Here is a 17,001-nt window from a genome sequence, read left to right as displayed (position 1 = left end):
GGGTGAGGAATTCTGGGAGTTGAAGTCTTCGCATATCGAAGTTGTTAAGGTTAAGAAACACTGCTCTAGAGAGAATACAGGTAGGCCTCGACTTACCATCACCCAATTGAGCCCAAAATTTCTGTTGTTAAGTGTGTTTTGCCCCACTTTACGACTTTTGCCACCGTTGTTAAGTAAATCACTGTAGTTATTAAGTTAATAACATGGTTGTGAATTGAATCTGGTTTCCCCATTGACTTTGCTTGTTAGAAGGGCTCAAAAGGGGATCACCTGACCATGGGGCACAGCCATGGTCATAAATATGAACCAATTGCCAAGCAGCTGAATTTTGATCACATGATCGTGGGGATGCTGCAAAGGTGGTAATTCTGAAAACTCAGTCATACGTCACAATTTTCAGTGCTGTTATAACTTTGAATGGTCACTAAATGAACTGTTATAAGTTGAGGACTACCTGTACATTTGCAGTACAATTTTAATTATATATTTCAATTTGATGCTTACAAAATAAACTCACAATCTATAGTATTGTTAACGATTTAACAATTTTATTTAGTATATTACACTTTTGCTGTGGTGATATCCCACATGTAGGTGAACCAAGTATGTCTTTTGCTATACTGATATAGCAATTGATTACTTTCATTGGAATGATATAAGTAATAATGCTTAAATTTAGAGTTCCTATAATTACAGCATGGTTTTTGCTCCTAATTCAGTTTGAATCAGTGCTTTCCATATTTCCATATTCCCATATTTTAGATTGAGATAAGAACCTCATATACATGAAATTATGACAAAATTATTAAACGTCTTGATAGGCAAAATGTGCACAGTACATATATACTGTTTTGGCAAATAGGAAAACAAAAGCATAATATAATTATTTCAACTCATTTTATTAGCAAGCATGTGCAACAGGTATGTCAATATGCGCCTGCACACACACACACACACACACAAATGTTGGAATTCTGGCATGACTTAAAAGACATAAGGTTGGCATTCTTTTGAAGAACCTATCACAATATAGATATTTTGGTTTCTTTGTAATAATAGTGAAGCTGGTAGCAGCAATAAAACTTTAATAATGAAATGACCTAAGGGAGTTAATTTCTAAAAGAAATCTCTCTAAAGAAATCTCTCTAAAAAGCAAACATTTGGGAGAAGTTATGAATTGCTTCATGTAGCAGTGTCATACAAGCATTCGGGAATAATTTTTTTTCATGACTATTTTTGCTTCCTTTTGTACATACCCAGGAAAATATAGACAGAGGCATGTCTTAGTATAAATATGAAATGAAAATAAAACTTCACAACATATTAGGTGTAATTGCTGCCAAAGGTGTTTCAACAAAGTACTGAGTGAAAGGTCCCAATGTATATTTCAGTTTTTTCTTTTTTAATAGATTTTCAGATAGTTTTCACTTTGTCATTATGGGGTACTGAGTGTAGATTAATGAGGAAAAAAAAATTCAACAACTGTGGAATCAAGCTCCAGCATAACAAAATTGACAAAAGTGAAGGGGGTCTGAATACTTTATGAATGCATTTTATTGTACACTTTTTAGTTAAGCATTTCTATTTTACATTTTTATATTTTAAAAAAATAATATTAAGATTTTAAACATGCATGGAAGGAGACAAAACATGATAAAGGACTGTTATTTCGATGCTCTGAGAAGCTCTGGTAAATACAATGTATATATATCCATTCAAATTTAAGGCGTTGTAAGCTGCCCTGAGTCTCCGGAGAAGGGCGGCATATAAATCAAATTAAAAAAAAAATCTTTCTAGAAACACTTAAATGTCCCAAAATTATTAAAGTTATATTCATAAACAAGTTTATAGTAAAAGTCAACCAACTATATTTTTAGTTTTCCAAATGTTCTTGTTAAGAAGTAAATAGATATTTTCCCCCTGTCAGCTTCAGCACAGAAAGGCTTTATATTTCAATCAGAATCTGAGGGACTAAAGCAAGGGAATATGTCACTCTACCCTGTTTTATCTCTATGTGCAAGCGACGGACAACTCGTGTGGCTCAAAGCAGGGAACCCTGGGATTGTATTATGCCGATAGTGATAATGGTATATAAACTGTAAAGATAGGAAACAGGTAAGCATAGTACAGTAGGATAAATCTAATGAATAATATTTATTTCATTCGGCCTAGAATTTCTGAGATGATGCAAACCAGAAAGATTTTAAATCTTTTTTACTCGTTTGTTTTTTACCAAATCCTATCTGTTTCTTTAAGAAATAAAGAATATACATTAATTTAGGCATATCGGTAGAAATATATTCCATTACATTCTCTATATTAAACTATCTATAAGAAGGTGGATTTCCCCTAAACAGAAGTTGTGATAATACTCCCTGAGAAATGGTCAGATTAAAAAAAAAACAGAAAAGAATGTGGCTTCCATGAATTTATGTTTCTTTTGTTTTCATTACACACTTAAGTTTATAATATTTTAAAATTTATTTGAAAGCCTCAGCTGGACTTATTTTTCAATAGTGTGCTATTGTACAAAGCACACTGTGTAAATAATACAGTGCTATTGACAGTAAATATTTCCTATTGAAATCATTAAAACCAGCAGCACTTAAAATATTGGAATTTGGGTAATACCTATGATGAAAACATTCATTAATGATTTCTATCAGAGATGCATAGAATTTGATAGTCAAACAATCTTTATTGTTTATCAGGATACCTATAAGATATTCACAAAGAAGTACGGTAAAGTCCTTATGTAATTGAAGAGCAGAACCAAGTTATGAACAATCTGCTTTCCTTTCCTAGATCCCTAAGTGGTGTGTATATTTATTCCCTTATACATGTCGTCATGTTCTCCAGAAGGGATATTTTGCTTCAGCAAATATAATTTCAAATTATGGGTTTTTCAAATTAAAGTATTGATTGAATCTCATACTAGTCAGTAGACAGATGCAAATAGATATGTGTATCTAGTATTTGAGTAAATTGGATCAATGCATATTTTTCCTGTGTGCAGAATTGTTTCAGTATATCATGATTTATGAAAGTAAACATATCACCTTAACATTCTCATTTTATATGTATATTCCATGTTTTTTTGAGACAATAGAATTGCTATGCACAAAAATAAAATAAAATTATTCTGAAATATTAAGTTTGGCTATCATTCCTTTTGCTGCTTTGTTATGTTCAATTAATAATTTGTTACTGTTTATTTTTCAGAAATTATGAAAGATGATAGTTACAACATGGACAAAAAAGGCTTGTGATTTAAAAAGTGATATTAAGCAAAAGCTAATCCTTTTAGCCTTGCTTTTGTTTTTAACTGTGCTGCTTGTGATCTTGTTTCTCTACCAATACCTCGGCAATGTATATTTTTCCTATGGAGAATCCAACATTGAGCAAAATTTCTGTCCACATGGCTACTTCAAATTAGGAACTATGAAGAACTGCTCACCATGGTTGTCTTGCCAGGTTATAAAAAGAGAAGTCCGTAAACTGAAACATGTTGGTGGAGGAGCTGTAAAAAGGGTTTGTTTAACTTCATGGATCTCAAACATAATAAAATATTATTCTATATATTCCCAGGTTACTAATTATAGCCAATGATAACCTCAATTTACAGAGAGATACATAGACATTATTAGAATCCACTACTGTTGTCAAAATGATGAAAGCAATATTACATTGTTTTGTATAAAGAAGCAGTTGCAACACATTTACAAAAGGATAGTTTCTGTCATATCAGCACATTACTTTTGTCACTTCCCCTTTCCCTCATGAAGAAATGGATGTTCTTAATATATCTGAAATCATTTTGTAAGTAAATGCTGATGATTCCAGATGAATGTGGATTATGTCTAAAAATACTCATTTATAAAAGTTTTACAAGCGCTTATAATACAGTAACTTATTTACATTTACTGAAGTATTTCTAAATAAAACTTTTTGTTGAGATATGGAATAGACATATTTACTAAATTTTCTTGTGTTATTTACATCTAATTGGCACTGATTACTACATTGATAAATGAACTCTCTTTTAAGGTCAAAGTTGGGCATCGCCAAATGGTGCTGTTACCACCTGAATTGGAAAAGAATTGAATTTTAATTCCCAGCTGCTTTCCCCATCTTCTCTTTCCACTTACTTGGGAAAAGAAGAGCTCAATGGAATTTTGAAAAAGGTTTCTTAGCTTTATATACAGTACACCGAATATGACTGAGCTGAGCTTTAAGCAACACCCCCCCCCATTAGATATTTAGAAGGGCATATATTTTAATACTTTGAAGTATATATTTATATACTATAATATATACCAATCTCTATAAAATAGAAGCTAGGAAGAGATGTAGGTATATGTACCATAATAAAAATATTTCTGGTTCATTTATAGAAAATATTCCATATTAGTTTATAGATGTGATTATAGATGGATTTGACCTACCTTTGTAGGACACAAGGATTACTTAAGTGCCGCTGACTAGTTTTCTATTATGCATGATCTGTTTTGAAATACTGAAATATAGTAGCCTTTGTTATAACTGGATGCTTAAGTAAGGGTGTGGATCTCGTTAACTCATAAAATGAATAGCATGTTTAAATAATAGTGAATATTAGTGGCTGTATGCGTGAGATACATATGCATTTTTCTCCCCACCTCCCCTTTCTTTTTAGATCTATCTTTCTGAATGGAAAGAAAACAAAGTGGCACTTTCCCAGCTAACTGTGCCAGAGCTAGAAGAAGACTTTATTCATGGACTTCAGATGTTAAAAAAGTTACAAAGCAAGCATGTGGTCAAACTCATTGGATATTGTGAAGAGGAGTTCATGATTCTTACGGAGTATCACCCATTTGGATCCTTGAAAAATGTTAATGAGATATTGAACCTTCCAAAATATAAAAATTATAATACATGGCATAACAGATTTCTGCTTGCCATAGGCTATGTGAGCATTATCCATTTTTTACACAACAACCCCCTTGGCACTTTTGTTATGTGTGACTCCAGTGAGCTGAATAAAACACTGTCACAATACTTACTGACTAGCAGCTTTCATGTGGTTGTGAATGATTTGGATGCCTTGCCCCTCTTGAATAGGAGGGCTGGTGAATTGATCAAGTGTGGTCATCGGGAACTAGAAGGTGAATGGGTTGCTCCTGAGCAGCTTTGGCCATATGGAAAAGAAATACCTTTTGAAGACCATCTCATGCCTGCCTATAATGAAATGATAGACATATGGAAAATCCCTGATGTTTCTAACTTTCTCCTGGGAGATGTTGATGGGAGTGATCTTGTCAGATTTCACTTATTCAGTATACATGAAGCATGTAAAAAGAATGCAGCTGAAAGACCTTCCGCTCAGATGGTACTGGACAGATATAACAATGTTCTTGCCTCACTTGTAAAAGAAGCAACTCTGTCCAATACAAGGGACATGTTATAAAAAGATTAATGGAATGCTTCGACAGCATGACTAATATTGGGTATGTTCAATGCCCAGTGTTTGATTTTTTTTCAATGTGAAAAGTAGCTGAGGATGTTAAAATATAAGCATAAGTGGGGAAATTCTCAAATAACAAAATGTTTGTAAGACCTTGTATAGGAACAAAAGCGTGTACTTGAAAATTCATATTGTTTTCATATTTTAATTTTAAAATAAAATTTCTGGATCATGGTAGCACTAGTGTACTAAACACAAATCATTTGATAGGGGCAATTCTAGTGATTCTTTAATTTATGATTTATAATTATGCAATTCTTTTTCTTGAATTTTTTATAGTATGTTCCCAATTAACCTCATTTCTGTCCTGGTAAAATTGCTCCTTGGATTTTAATTCCATCAAGATGTTAATGTAATCTTGAATAAGTTGTGCTACAATCAATATATGAAGAATGAATACTTGAGTATGTAATTATAACAAGTGCAGGAATGTTACGGTTTCAGATAAAACTATTATGACCTAAGGCAGCATTGCTCAGGAAGCTCAGTTAAGTTAGTTCAAATGGTATGAAACAAGTGAATTGAAACCAGTGTACAAATTCCATGTTTCCTTGTATTATTAACAAAAACATTTGTATTTCCTTAGGAATACTAATATGAGAGGATTTTAATATTTTGACAAATGCATTTTTGGCAAACATTTCCTGTGTGTAATGATTTAAATCTACTCCAAAAAATCGTTTGAAACTCAAAATGAACTTAAATGGGAGAAAACAATGCTGATCGAAGCCATTTTTCAGGTATAACAGTGGATAAACATTTTTCCAAAGGATGAATGTTTTCAGCAGGAAGCCATGTTTTCCACTGTCACTATTACCTAAATAGTAGTATACCCAGTAGTGTAGTACATTTGGTAGTAGGATACCAAAATGTAATGATGTACCATACCACTGAAAATATTAGTAGTATTCTTGTTGTTATTACTGTTATCCTTTGTACATTATGCATTTTGCATATTTTTCATATTTATTATATTTATTGGATTTCCATGCTGCTCAGCTCCCTAATGTAGCAACTATGGATAAGCTCACAATATAATAATATTGTATTTATAGAGAGAAATCCCTTTAAAATATTTATATTGGAAAGAATGGGCAGAAGATTAATCTTGATCTACTGGTAGAATTTCTAGTTCTTAATTACTTAACAACAGTATTCTTCCTAAATTCTTGGATAAATTATGAGTATTTGAATAAATATTCAAATTCAAGGAAGACTTTTCTTGCAGAAGGGGTAAGATCAGCTCAGATCTGGTATTAAAAATAATTCCAGTCTTCTACCTTCCTTAATTCTTGAGTATATTGCTTTTTGGAACAAGCTTCATGTTCATGTTTGAAAAAAATGGATTTTTGTTTTAAATTTGTTAATTTTAATTTTTAATTTGAAAAAAAGAGTTAAGAGCTTTCATTTAAATTTAGAAAGGAGTGATAATTCTTCAAGGGCAATTAAAAAAAATAGTTCTGTTAGGTCCATGAGAAAATATTGAGCCAAATCACATTAAAGAGTAAGTGTCAACTCTCAAAACAACTCTAGCTGAAGTCATATTTTCTCTGCGTAGTTTCTTAGTTGCCATACTTGTGGTTGTGGTGGTGGGGATGACGACTTATGGAACGTAGAATATTTTCCTCCAAAGTGCCAGACATAACCGCAATAAGGCTTGTGAGAACCAAGACCAGCTCAACATGCCCTAGCAACGGCAGGAGGGAGTGCTGAGAAGTTCACCTTGGTTGGCTAACATGACCTGTGACACAAGGGGTGGTGGTGGCCAGTATCTATTCTTTAATTATACCAAAGCATGGGGATTTTTCAGAGTTGGTTTCACATTTGATTGTGCCGATATGATTACCCAATAAACAGGATATTTTTGAGAAAGCCACAACCTCAGAGTCTTGAACTAATTGGGAGCATTACTTGGAACCATGACATTGAGTTTTAGTGCCTACCTTACAGTTTCAAGAGGATTGCACAAGTATAGAATTTTGAGGAAATTCTGAAAATTTATTTTTAGGCCCAGAAACATTTAAGTTTAGTTAATCTTACCATAAATCAGGGGTGTAATTAAGGGCCGCATCAGTATTATGGTTGCCCTCAAAGTGCCAGTTGTATGTAAGACTGACGACTCATAGCAGCCAGGTGGGCATGGCTGGGTGATTGTAGCCATGTCGCCATGGCTAAGTGGGCGTAGCTAGGTGGCATGGGCAGCTCAACGCTGCTCACTGGACACAGCTTGACTTGGAATGGCTGGGTCAGGATGGAACAAGTCGCATCAGCCAACCCGATGGGACAATTTGATGCCCCACAAGCTCCTCACCTCTCCAAACTGCTGGCAGCCAAGTGCATTTGGGCGTGTACGCCCACACCCACACCACATTCTAAGTTTGGGGATTTACATTAACAGAGAAAGGAGAGGACCTTTCCAAGCCCAGGCATGATTGGCAGTTTGCAAACTCAGATGTGGATAAAAGCCAGTGGAGATGCTGCTGCTGGCTCTGCACTGATCTACAACTTTGTGGTGGCAACCCAGGCTGCAGAACAGTCAGCCTTAGATCTTGCCTGTGGGGCCGCCCTGCACACCAGCTCCACACGCTCGCCACCTCCTGGGCTAGGGTGGACTGGGACTGAGGCGACAGGGACCAGTCCCTTGCTTTCTCCAGAGTGCTCCATGGGCGAGATCTAACTACATTGCAGGACAGATCTGGTCTGCAGGCCTTGTGTTTAACATGTCTGCCCTAGATCAAGTATTTGATGAGCTCTGTAAGAAGGGTGAACTAGAATGCAACTTTTTCGACCAACGTATAGATACAACTGCATATAAAGTTATGCTGAAAGCAAACAATTCAGACCAACAATTCCCCAGTACCATTGAAGAATATTATTCTGTGTGCAGTGAGCTGGGTGGAAGATACCTTTATCATTTCACTCCAGAGAAAGACTCAAAAACAGAAAAACCTGTTCAAGTGATTGCAGATAATCTGGTGTATTTCATGAAGAAGAAAGGCATTGACAAAAGTTTAAAGGCCATTGGAGTAGATTCTACAAATATTAATACTGGCTGTGAATATAGTGCCATGCACTGGGTAGAGGTCAAGGTTGACTAGAAGTTGATCTGGTTGGTGTGTGCATTCCACACGAATGAGTTACATCTTACGACATTTAATCACAAAATTTGATGGGAAGACCTTGTCTAACTACAAATGGGCAGGTAAAATTGGCAACATGTTAGACACTGCAACAGAACTTGACATTGACCCTTCATTCACCAGAATTTCAATTGTTCAGTCTCATTTCACTGAGCGACAGTATTGTAAGGGATCTCACTACTGATAAAGCGTATGGATATAGGATCACCCAGCCAATAAGGACAGGAGAACTTCCCACATAAGAAGATTTGATGAAACTCACTTAAACATTTTTGTAACTCAGATAATTGCTTTCTGATGTTAATTTAACCTATTGTGGATTATTTTTTGCTTGGCTAGATAAGATTCATGCAGAAAAAACTTTAATTTTTGTAGCACAAGGTATAATTTTGAGAAGATGAAAGTTATTTGGGCTACAAGAGACTTTTGTGTGGTATATGATCAGATGTGGATTTACCATATCAAGCTAAACATTGTGCAATTGTAAAAATAACAGCAGATTTGAATTCTTGGTGTAAAAACACATATTTTTAGAACCCCTCACTGAAAAAAAATTGCAAAAATTAATTTTCATCATTAATTTTCATCTCATTAAATGACACAGCCCCTGTACAAGTTCCAACTGGGAATGAATCCAAGCAACTTTGTCCATTAGGGGTTGAACAAATTTCTCTGCATGGCCCTACCTCAGGAGGGACTGGGCGATCCTGAACTGGGCCACCAGGCAATACTCGGCAGACGCAATAAGGATAGAGAATTAATGATTAAGAAAGAAAGAATGGTTAACAAATAATCATTAAGTTAAATTAAGTTTGAATAAATCTGGTTTTAGTCTACCTTTAGTCAAGCATACTGGATGAATCTCAGCCAGGCACTCATCTGGCTTGCCCCGTAGGGTTATTGTTATGGGGAAAATATATTTAAATAAAATAGCTATTAACAGAAATAAAATTAATTTAAATCTATCTCCATATATGTAAAGAAAAAGTGAATAAAAGGCCAGGGGAATAGAACATCTTTGCCTGAGACTAGACAAAATAGATACATAACAAAGCAATCACACAGTGAAAATATGGATTACATTAATACCCACCCTAGAGTTTCATCTGGATTTGATGGAAAAGACAGAATGATATGCATATTAATGGCAATGTTCTGTGAATTTCCAGAATGACCTCAATGATAAAGATGGTACAAGCATAAATCTGAAAAGAAATGTCCCAATACCTCCTCCTAAAGATGGCGATCTTCATATGAGTGGAACCAATCACTTGGCCCATACCCAATTCAGAGAATCTCTACAACAGGGTACTATGTCAATGTAATAAAAACTGCCGAGGAATGCATAAGCCTGTGCTCCCTTTGTTTCCCCTATTGGAGGAAGGGGAAACAAAGGCTTATACAGGTAGTCCTCAACTTACAACCATTTCTTTAGTGACAGTTTAAAGTTACAACAGCATTGAAAAATGTGATCAAAATTTTAACTTCTGGGCAACTGAATCATATTTATGATAGCGGCCGCTGCACATATGCAACCCTCTGACAAGTAAAGTCAATAGGGAAGCAAGGTTCATTTACAAACTGGTTTACTCACTTAACAACTGCATTGATTCATGTAACGACAATTTGCTTAGCAATAGAAATTTTGGGCTCATTTGTGGTCATAAGTTGAGACCTACCTGTAGTGCAATTGGAATGAATAGAGAAAATTTATTTCAGCTAGGGATATTTAGATTTTATGAGATAGAGTGCAAATATATTGTTCAGGAAAAGATTTATTAACCAACAGGTCTCTTGATTCAACAATATTTCTTTCAATAGTTTTACTTCTGCTAGAGCAGACATGTCAAACTCAAGGCCCGCAAGCCAGATCCTAGTTTGGGATTGTTGCAATATTTTCAGGATCAGACTCAATAAAGATAATAGGAGTTAGAGCTTTAAATATATTTCTTTTTAATTATGATAGGCATTCTATATTCACCGAATATTCAAGGTAGAAGCAGTGAGAATGGTGAGGGTGGCTCCTTATATATACAAGGGGTGGAGCTAGGAATGGGAGTGGTAAGTTATGAATACATTAAAGTCCAAAGAATAAGTTAACCTCTGATGTTCCATATATACATTATTTACACATTGGAGAATAAGGCATTTACATCTGACAAATCCCCCTCTAAATGCCGGTTCGTTACACAACACCAATTACATTCTGATTCAGGACAATATAATACATATAATTTAGAAGTTAAATATTTGTGTTGTTTAGAAGGTAAGGGTTTTGTTAATATGTCAGCTAATTGTTCAGAAGTATCGCAATGTATTGCTTTAATGAATCCGTCTTGGGACAGTTGTCTCACATGCTTAAACTTTATATCAATATGCCTGGACCTTTGTCCAATTGCATCGGATCTGGATATTTCAATGGCCGCTTTATTGTCTTCATGCATAATAAATGGTAAAGTGGGTTTCTTCCAAACATCAGTGATCAGATCATTGAACCATACAAGGTTATTTGCAGCCTTGGACAAACAAACATATTCCGCTTCTGTAGTAGAAGTGGCTACTAGTTCTTGTTTACCAGTATACCAGTAAACTGGACAATCATTCAATAGAAAAACATAACCAGAAGTACTCTTTCTGCATGATGTATCACCAGCCCAATCTGCATCAGCATAACAAGTAATTTTTGGTTCTCTGTCATTATTGGGTTCCAACATTAAACAAAAATCTAATGTACCCTTCAGATATCTTAGAATTCTTTTGACAGCTTCCCAATGATACAAGGTTGGTTTACTAACATATCTTGACAATAGATTGAGAGGTAATGCAATATCTGGCCTAGTCCAATTAGATATATAGAGGAGTGAACCTATAACTGATCTGTAAAATGTGTTGTCTTTAAACTCAGGGGAAGATTCATCAGTGTTTCTAAGAAAATCAGTTTGCATAGGGGTGTCACAGGTTTTGGCATTATTTAAGTTACATTTGTTTAGGAGTTCGATGATTTTATCTTTCTGTGTAAGTTTGAATCCCCTTTTAGTTTTGTTAATTTGCACACCAAGGTATTTATTCACTTTACCCAGGGATTTCAGTGAGAAGTGTTCATTTAACTTATTTACAAAGATTTCCCTGCTCTCTTTATGCTTTCCAATGTATAAAATATCGTCCACGTAAATTAATACAAATTCAATATGATCATTACTCTTTTTTACAAAGAAACAGTTATCGGCAGTGGTGGCGTTGAAATCCATGGTCTTAAGTACTTTTACCAAGCAATCGTACCATCTTTTGCCGGATTGCTTTAATCCGTACAGACTCTTATTTAATAACCAAATTTCGTTCTTATTAGTGTATTGACTGTGTGGTGCTCTTACATATATTTCCTTATCTAATTTTGCATGTAAGTATGCGGTCTGTATGTCATATTGGAATACGTCCAGATTGAGTGCAGATGCTACTACAAGGGCTGTTTTGACACTCTCTGTTCTCACTGTGGGTGAATATGTATCAGTATAGTCTTCTGGATATTTTTGTGCATAGCCTTGTGCAACTAATCTAGCCTTGTATAAGGTATTGCCTCCTTCTAAGTTCTTAATTTTATAAATCCACCTGGTACCTATAATTGTTTTGTCCTTAGGTGCGATCGCAGGTGTGAATACATTCAATCCTTGTAAACTTTCCATCTCTTTTTCCATAGCTAGTTCCCATTTTTCTCTTTCTTCATGTGGAAGTTTCAATACTTCTTCATATGTATTAGGTGTTATTTGTTCTCCATTCATATGCATTATGTAATCTTTGTATTTATTTGGTATTTGGTTTCTATTGTTTCTAATAGTTCTTTCAGGCTTGCTATGGTTATCATGCAAATATCTAGCTTCCTTTTTTGTTAATGTGTCTGTCTTTATTTTATGCTGACTATTAGTCCAAGTTTTGGTTTTGTTCTTACTTTTGTTAATATTTTGATTTTCTGTTGTTCCTTCCTCGCAAGATATCGTATCTTTACATTTATTAGGAAATATTTCATTAAGGTGCAATTTTGACCAATTGGCCTGTTCATGGAACACAGCTGTTCTGGATACTATAAATTTGTTATTACCATCAATGAATCTGTACCCTTTGGTTCCAGTTTCGTATCCCATGAATCTTAATCTCCTGGATACGTTTTCTCCCTTTCTCCTCAATTGTTTAGGTATGTGTACGTCTGCAGTGACTCCAAATATGTGCATGTGTGATAATTTGGGTTTTCTATTGTACATCACCTCATATGGTGTCTTATTCACAATACTGGACCAGGTTCTATTTTGAGTGTAATTTGAATAATGTAATGCCTCTGACCAAAATTGTTTGCCTAAACCAGCATCCTCTAATGTGCACCTAATCATGGTTTGTAGTGTGGAATTTTTCCTCTCTGCAACTCCATTTTGAAATGCAGAAAAAGGATTGGACGTGAAATGTAACATTCCTCTATCCTTTAACCATTGGGAGAATTCTTTAGACATGAACTCACATCCCCTATCAGTCATAATTTGCTTTATTCTGATATTATGTTGTGTTTCTATACGTTTGTAGAATTCCTTAAATTTCTGAAATGTTTCATCCTTGTGCTTTAATGTGTAAACAAAACCATATCGGCTGTAGTCATCCACTATTGTTAGGAAGTAACGTTTTCTATAGGTAATTGAGGGACTTAATGGACCAACTAAGTCCATATGTACCAAATCAAAAATATTGTTAGTTGATCTGTTAGATTTTTTTGGTCTGGGACTGGTTTTTAGTTTGGTGGATTTACATACTGAGCATTCCAAATAATTTTCACAATTTTTTATTTTGACACCTTCTGCGTGTTCAGTCATTTTTTGTACTACAGGAAAGCTTGCATGTCCTAACTTCCTGTGTAAGATGTGAGCACACTCATCATGAATTGGTTTACCTATTTTTGGTTTCTTTTCCTTGTATGTATTTTTGTGATCATGAGTTATTCTACACTCATCATTGTCACTGTTACTGACATTTTCATCATCTGCTTCAATACAATCTTCCATATTTGAATCAATGTTATGTAAACATCTTTCTTTAGTTATCAGATAGGGTAGACCTCCTTTTATCATTACAGTACCTACATTTGTTTTGTTCTTTTCTATAGTTGCTTTCCCCTTTGAGAAAACTATATTGATATCAGATTCTCTGCTTAATTTTATGGCACTTAGTATGTTGTGAGGTATTTCTGGGATTAATAATACCCCCTCTATTTTCCCTAGACCAGGCAAGGTCACATTTCCTTTGCCTAGTACTTGAACCTTTTCTTGATTAGCTACCTTTATCACAAACTTATCTTCTATAAATGAAGATAATATACTTTTGTTGTTGGTGGTGTGATTTGTTGCACCAGAATCAATAAGCCAATTGTTATTCTCATCCTGCTGTGTTCTGGTGCTGTCTTGTTTATTTAGCCCATTCAGTGACCCAGATTTCCTCTCTTTTGAATTTTCTCTACCCCCTCTACCTTCTTTGTAATTTGGTGGACTTCTATATTTGTGTCTATCTGTGGAAGATTGTCTGTAATTATATTTGCTCTTATATTCTGGCCTATGTCTCTCTCTTGAGACTTTGGGGCAGTCTCTTCTACTATGTTCCCTGGATCCACAATTGTAGCATCTAAAGGCCTCATTATGTTTATCTTGAAAGACTACTTTCCTAAAAGGTTTGTGGTCTGTTTGGTTACTGGATCGATTTTTTCTTGAATTGTCTTCTGCTATCAATTTGTTAGATAGGCTTTCTATGGATAAATATCCCAAATTAATGGTATCTAAGTGTGACATAAAGCTATCCCATGATGGATCAAGTGAATTGATAATAACACTTTTCATTGTTTGATCTGAAATCACTTCCCCCCTCAATTGTAGCTCAGCTCTTATTTTGTTTAGATTTATCAAATGCTCACTTATAGAAACCCCTGGTTTTACTCTAGAGGAAAAGAAATCCTTAGACATTCTTGTGGTTGTAGCTACGCTATCGCTGTGAAATAGATTAAACATGCATTGAATTATTTCTGATACTGTTAGGTTTGGTTTGATGCTATGATACATTGCAGGAGACACGCTAGATATTATTATGAAAAATGCTCTATGATGTAAACAATCTATTTTTAAGGTCCAAGGTCTTCTTGGAGGGCTAGTTATAAAGAATAGTAAATTTTCTTTCATGAAAATAACCTGAAGCTGTTGATACCACTCTTGTAAATTAATGCCATCAATTCTAAGTTTTGGGAAGTCACTGGGTAAGTTACCTACATTATTCTGTCCATTACTTACAACTTGGGGCAGTCCGTGATCTCTCAAGTGCAGGAAATTACAGAACGGCATTGGGATGCTTGCAATGAGTCTGCGCGGTTCTCTGGCCAGTTCAAGTCCTTCTGGGTCGTCTACGTAGTTTCGCACATGCGCGTTGCTCATTTCTTCTTTGGTGGCGTCGTGGAAGGTTCTCTCCCTTTCAGCTCTCTCGATCCGCTCCTCCTCAGATGAGTCGGTCTCTGGCTCGGTTTTTGGGGTTCTGGTGGTGGCGACGGTTCTTTTCTTCTTTTTGTGTGCGTTGGCATTCGATCTTGTCTGTGGTGTAGGGCGAAATCGGCATGGCTCTCTGGGCTCGGGCGTCGTCGCTTTCGAAGTCAGGATGGGAGCGTGCAGGTCTTGAGTCGCCGGTTTGATTTCTTGCTTCTTCGTAGATGTCTTGGTAATTTTCAGTCTTGGCCCAAAAGCAGCAAAAAGCGTTTTCATTGCTGATTTTACTTGAGATTTTGTTAAATCGTCTTCACTTTCTGATTTTGAATCATCTGAAGAGTTTGAGACTTCTTTCTCACTTTCTTCGTCTGATAGTGTTTTTCGCGCCAGAAATTTTGAACTGAGCGTTTTGATTGGCTCTGCTCCATTCTCTTTTGAAGTTCGTTGAAACCAAGATGGCTGCCATTCAAAATTTCGCGCGGGATCACATCTTTTCTTTTTAACAACTATTTTCTCAGTAGTCATCTCACTTACGGTTTTTTGATCTTTGGGTTTTTCTTTAATGACGTTTTTCTCTCTCGCTGCTCCGCTGTTCTTCAGCATCTCCTGGAGGTCCGCGATGAGATTTTCATCATTCTTTTGGCTTTTTAGTATCTTTAATATCTCTGACCTGAGTTCGTTATTTTCTATTTCGATTTCTTTCTGGTCATTATTTTCACTCATTAGTTCTTCTTCTTCAGTGGTGTATTCTTCGGATTCTCTCGAAATCGCATTGGTGGATTCGTTGGTCATCTCTTGATCAGTTTCTATTTCTTTGCTGTAGGCCCTGGTGTTGGGCCTATCTTTCTTGGACATTTTTAATTACTTATTGAGTCAATTAACCATCCTCTGCTACCAGCTTGTTGCAATATTTTCAGGATCAGACTCAATAAAGATAATAGGAGTTAGAGCTTTAAATATATTTCTTTTTAATTATGATAGGCATTCTATATTCACCGAATATTCAAGGTAGAAGCAGTGAGAATGGTGAGGGTGGCTCCTTATATATACAAGGGGTGGAGCTAGGAATGGGAGTGGTAAGTTATGAATACATTAAAGTCCAAAGAATAAGTTAACCTCTGATGTTCCATATATACATTATTTACACATTGGAGAATAAGGCATTTACATCTGACAGGGATGGCTAGTTTTGAATAGTGGTAGTAGCAGAGCAGTGGTGGGTTTCACTTACCTTTGCTATTGTTTTGGTCGTGCGTGCACCACTTTTGCATAGAAGCTTCTGCACATGCGCAGAGTGTATTTGATGATGTTTGAGCGGGTGGGAGGAGCTTCCCGCCACCGCTGCTACTGGTTTGCCCGAGTTTCTGCAGTATGTTAAGCTGCAGACAAACCACATAAAGGCTTAGAGCAAATAAAGCATCATGGAAATCTTAGCCACGATTTAAACCATGTGGTTTAAATCTTAACCACAATTTAAAACTAAGCAACATTGAAAAAAAAAAGGTCTGACTTAATATATTCTTCTCTTCTTTGTCAAGCTAACAAATAGCTTGATATGTATATTTAATTATATAAATATTCAATATTCAATCATTTCCCTGTTGGAAAATGGTGGGAAGTATGGGAAAAGGAATTAAAAGGAAAGTTGATAGATTTTTCTAGGATTATGAAAAGTACTTTCCGAAATGCATCTGAAAGTTCCTGTTGCACTGCAAACTTCTGCATGTTGCAGGTAGACAGAAATCCAAAATAACAAATTGATTCAAGATTGCTTGATAACTCAGGCAGATTTAACCCAGATTTTACATATAAAAGTTTTATTTGACATATGGAAATAAATAAAATTAATAAAAACAGAAGGAAG

At 35.4% G+C, this 17,001-nt stretch overlaps 1 protein-coding gene across 1 annotated transcript; it reads left to right on the top strand.

Moving 5' to 3' along the window:
• The first annotated feature begins 3,227 nt into the window (after nucleotides 1-3,227).
• On the top strand, nucleotides 3,228-5,680 carry POMK (protein O-mannose kinase). The gene is given in 3 exon segments (XM_034416085.1): nucleotides 3,228-3,254; nucleotides 3,256-3,531; nucleotides 4,676-5,680. Coding segments are annotated over 3 exon segments (1,074 nt in total). The 3' UTR covers nucleotides 5,447-5,680.
• The last annotated feature ends 11,321 nt before the right edge of the window (nucleotides 5,681-17,001 follow it).

Source organism: Pantherophis guttatus, chromosome 4 (assembly GCF_059756535.1).
Source record: "Pantherophis guttatus breed Tessera chromosome 4, ASM5975653v1, whole genome shotgun sequence".
In the NCBI taxonomy this organism is placed as follows: domain Eukaryota; kingdom Metazoa; phylum Chordata; class Lepidosauria; order Squamata; family Colubridae; genus Pantherophis; species Pantherophis guttatus.
Note: the sequence above shows the minus strand (reverse complement) of the source record. Positions and strands in the feature narration are given on the sequence as shown.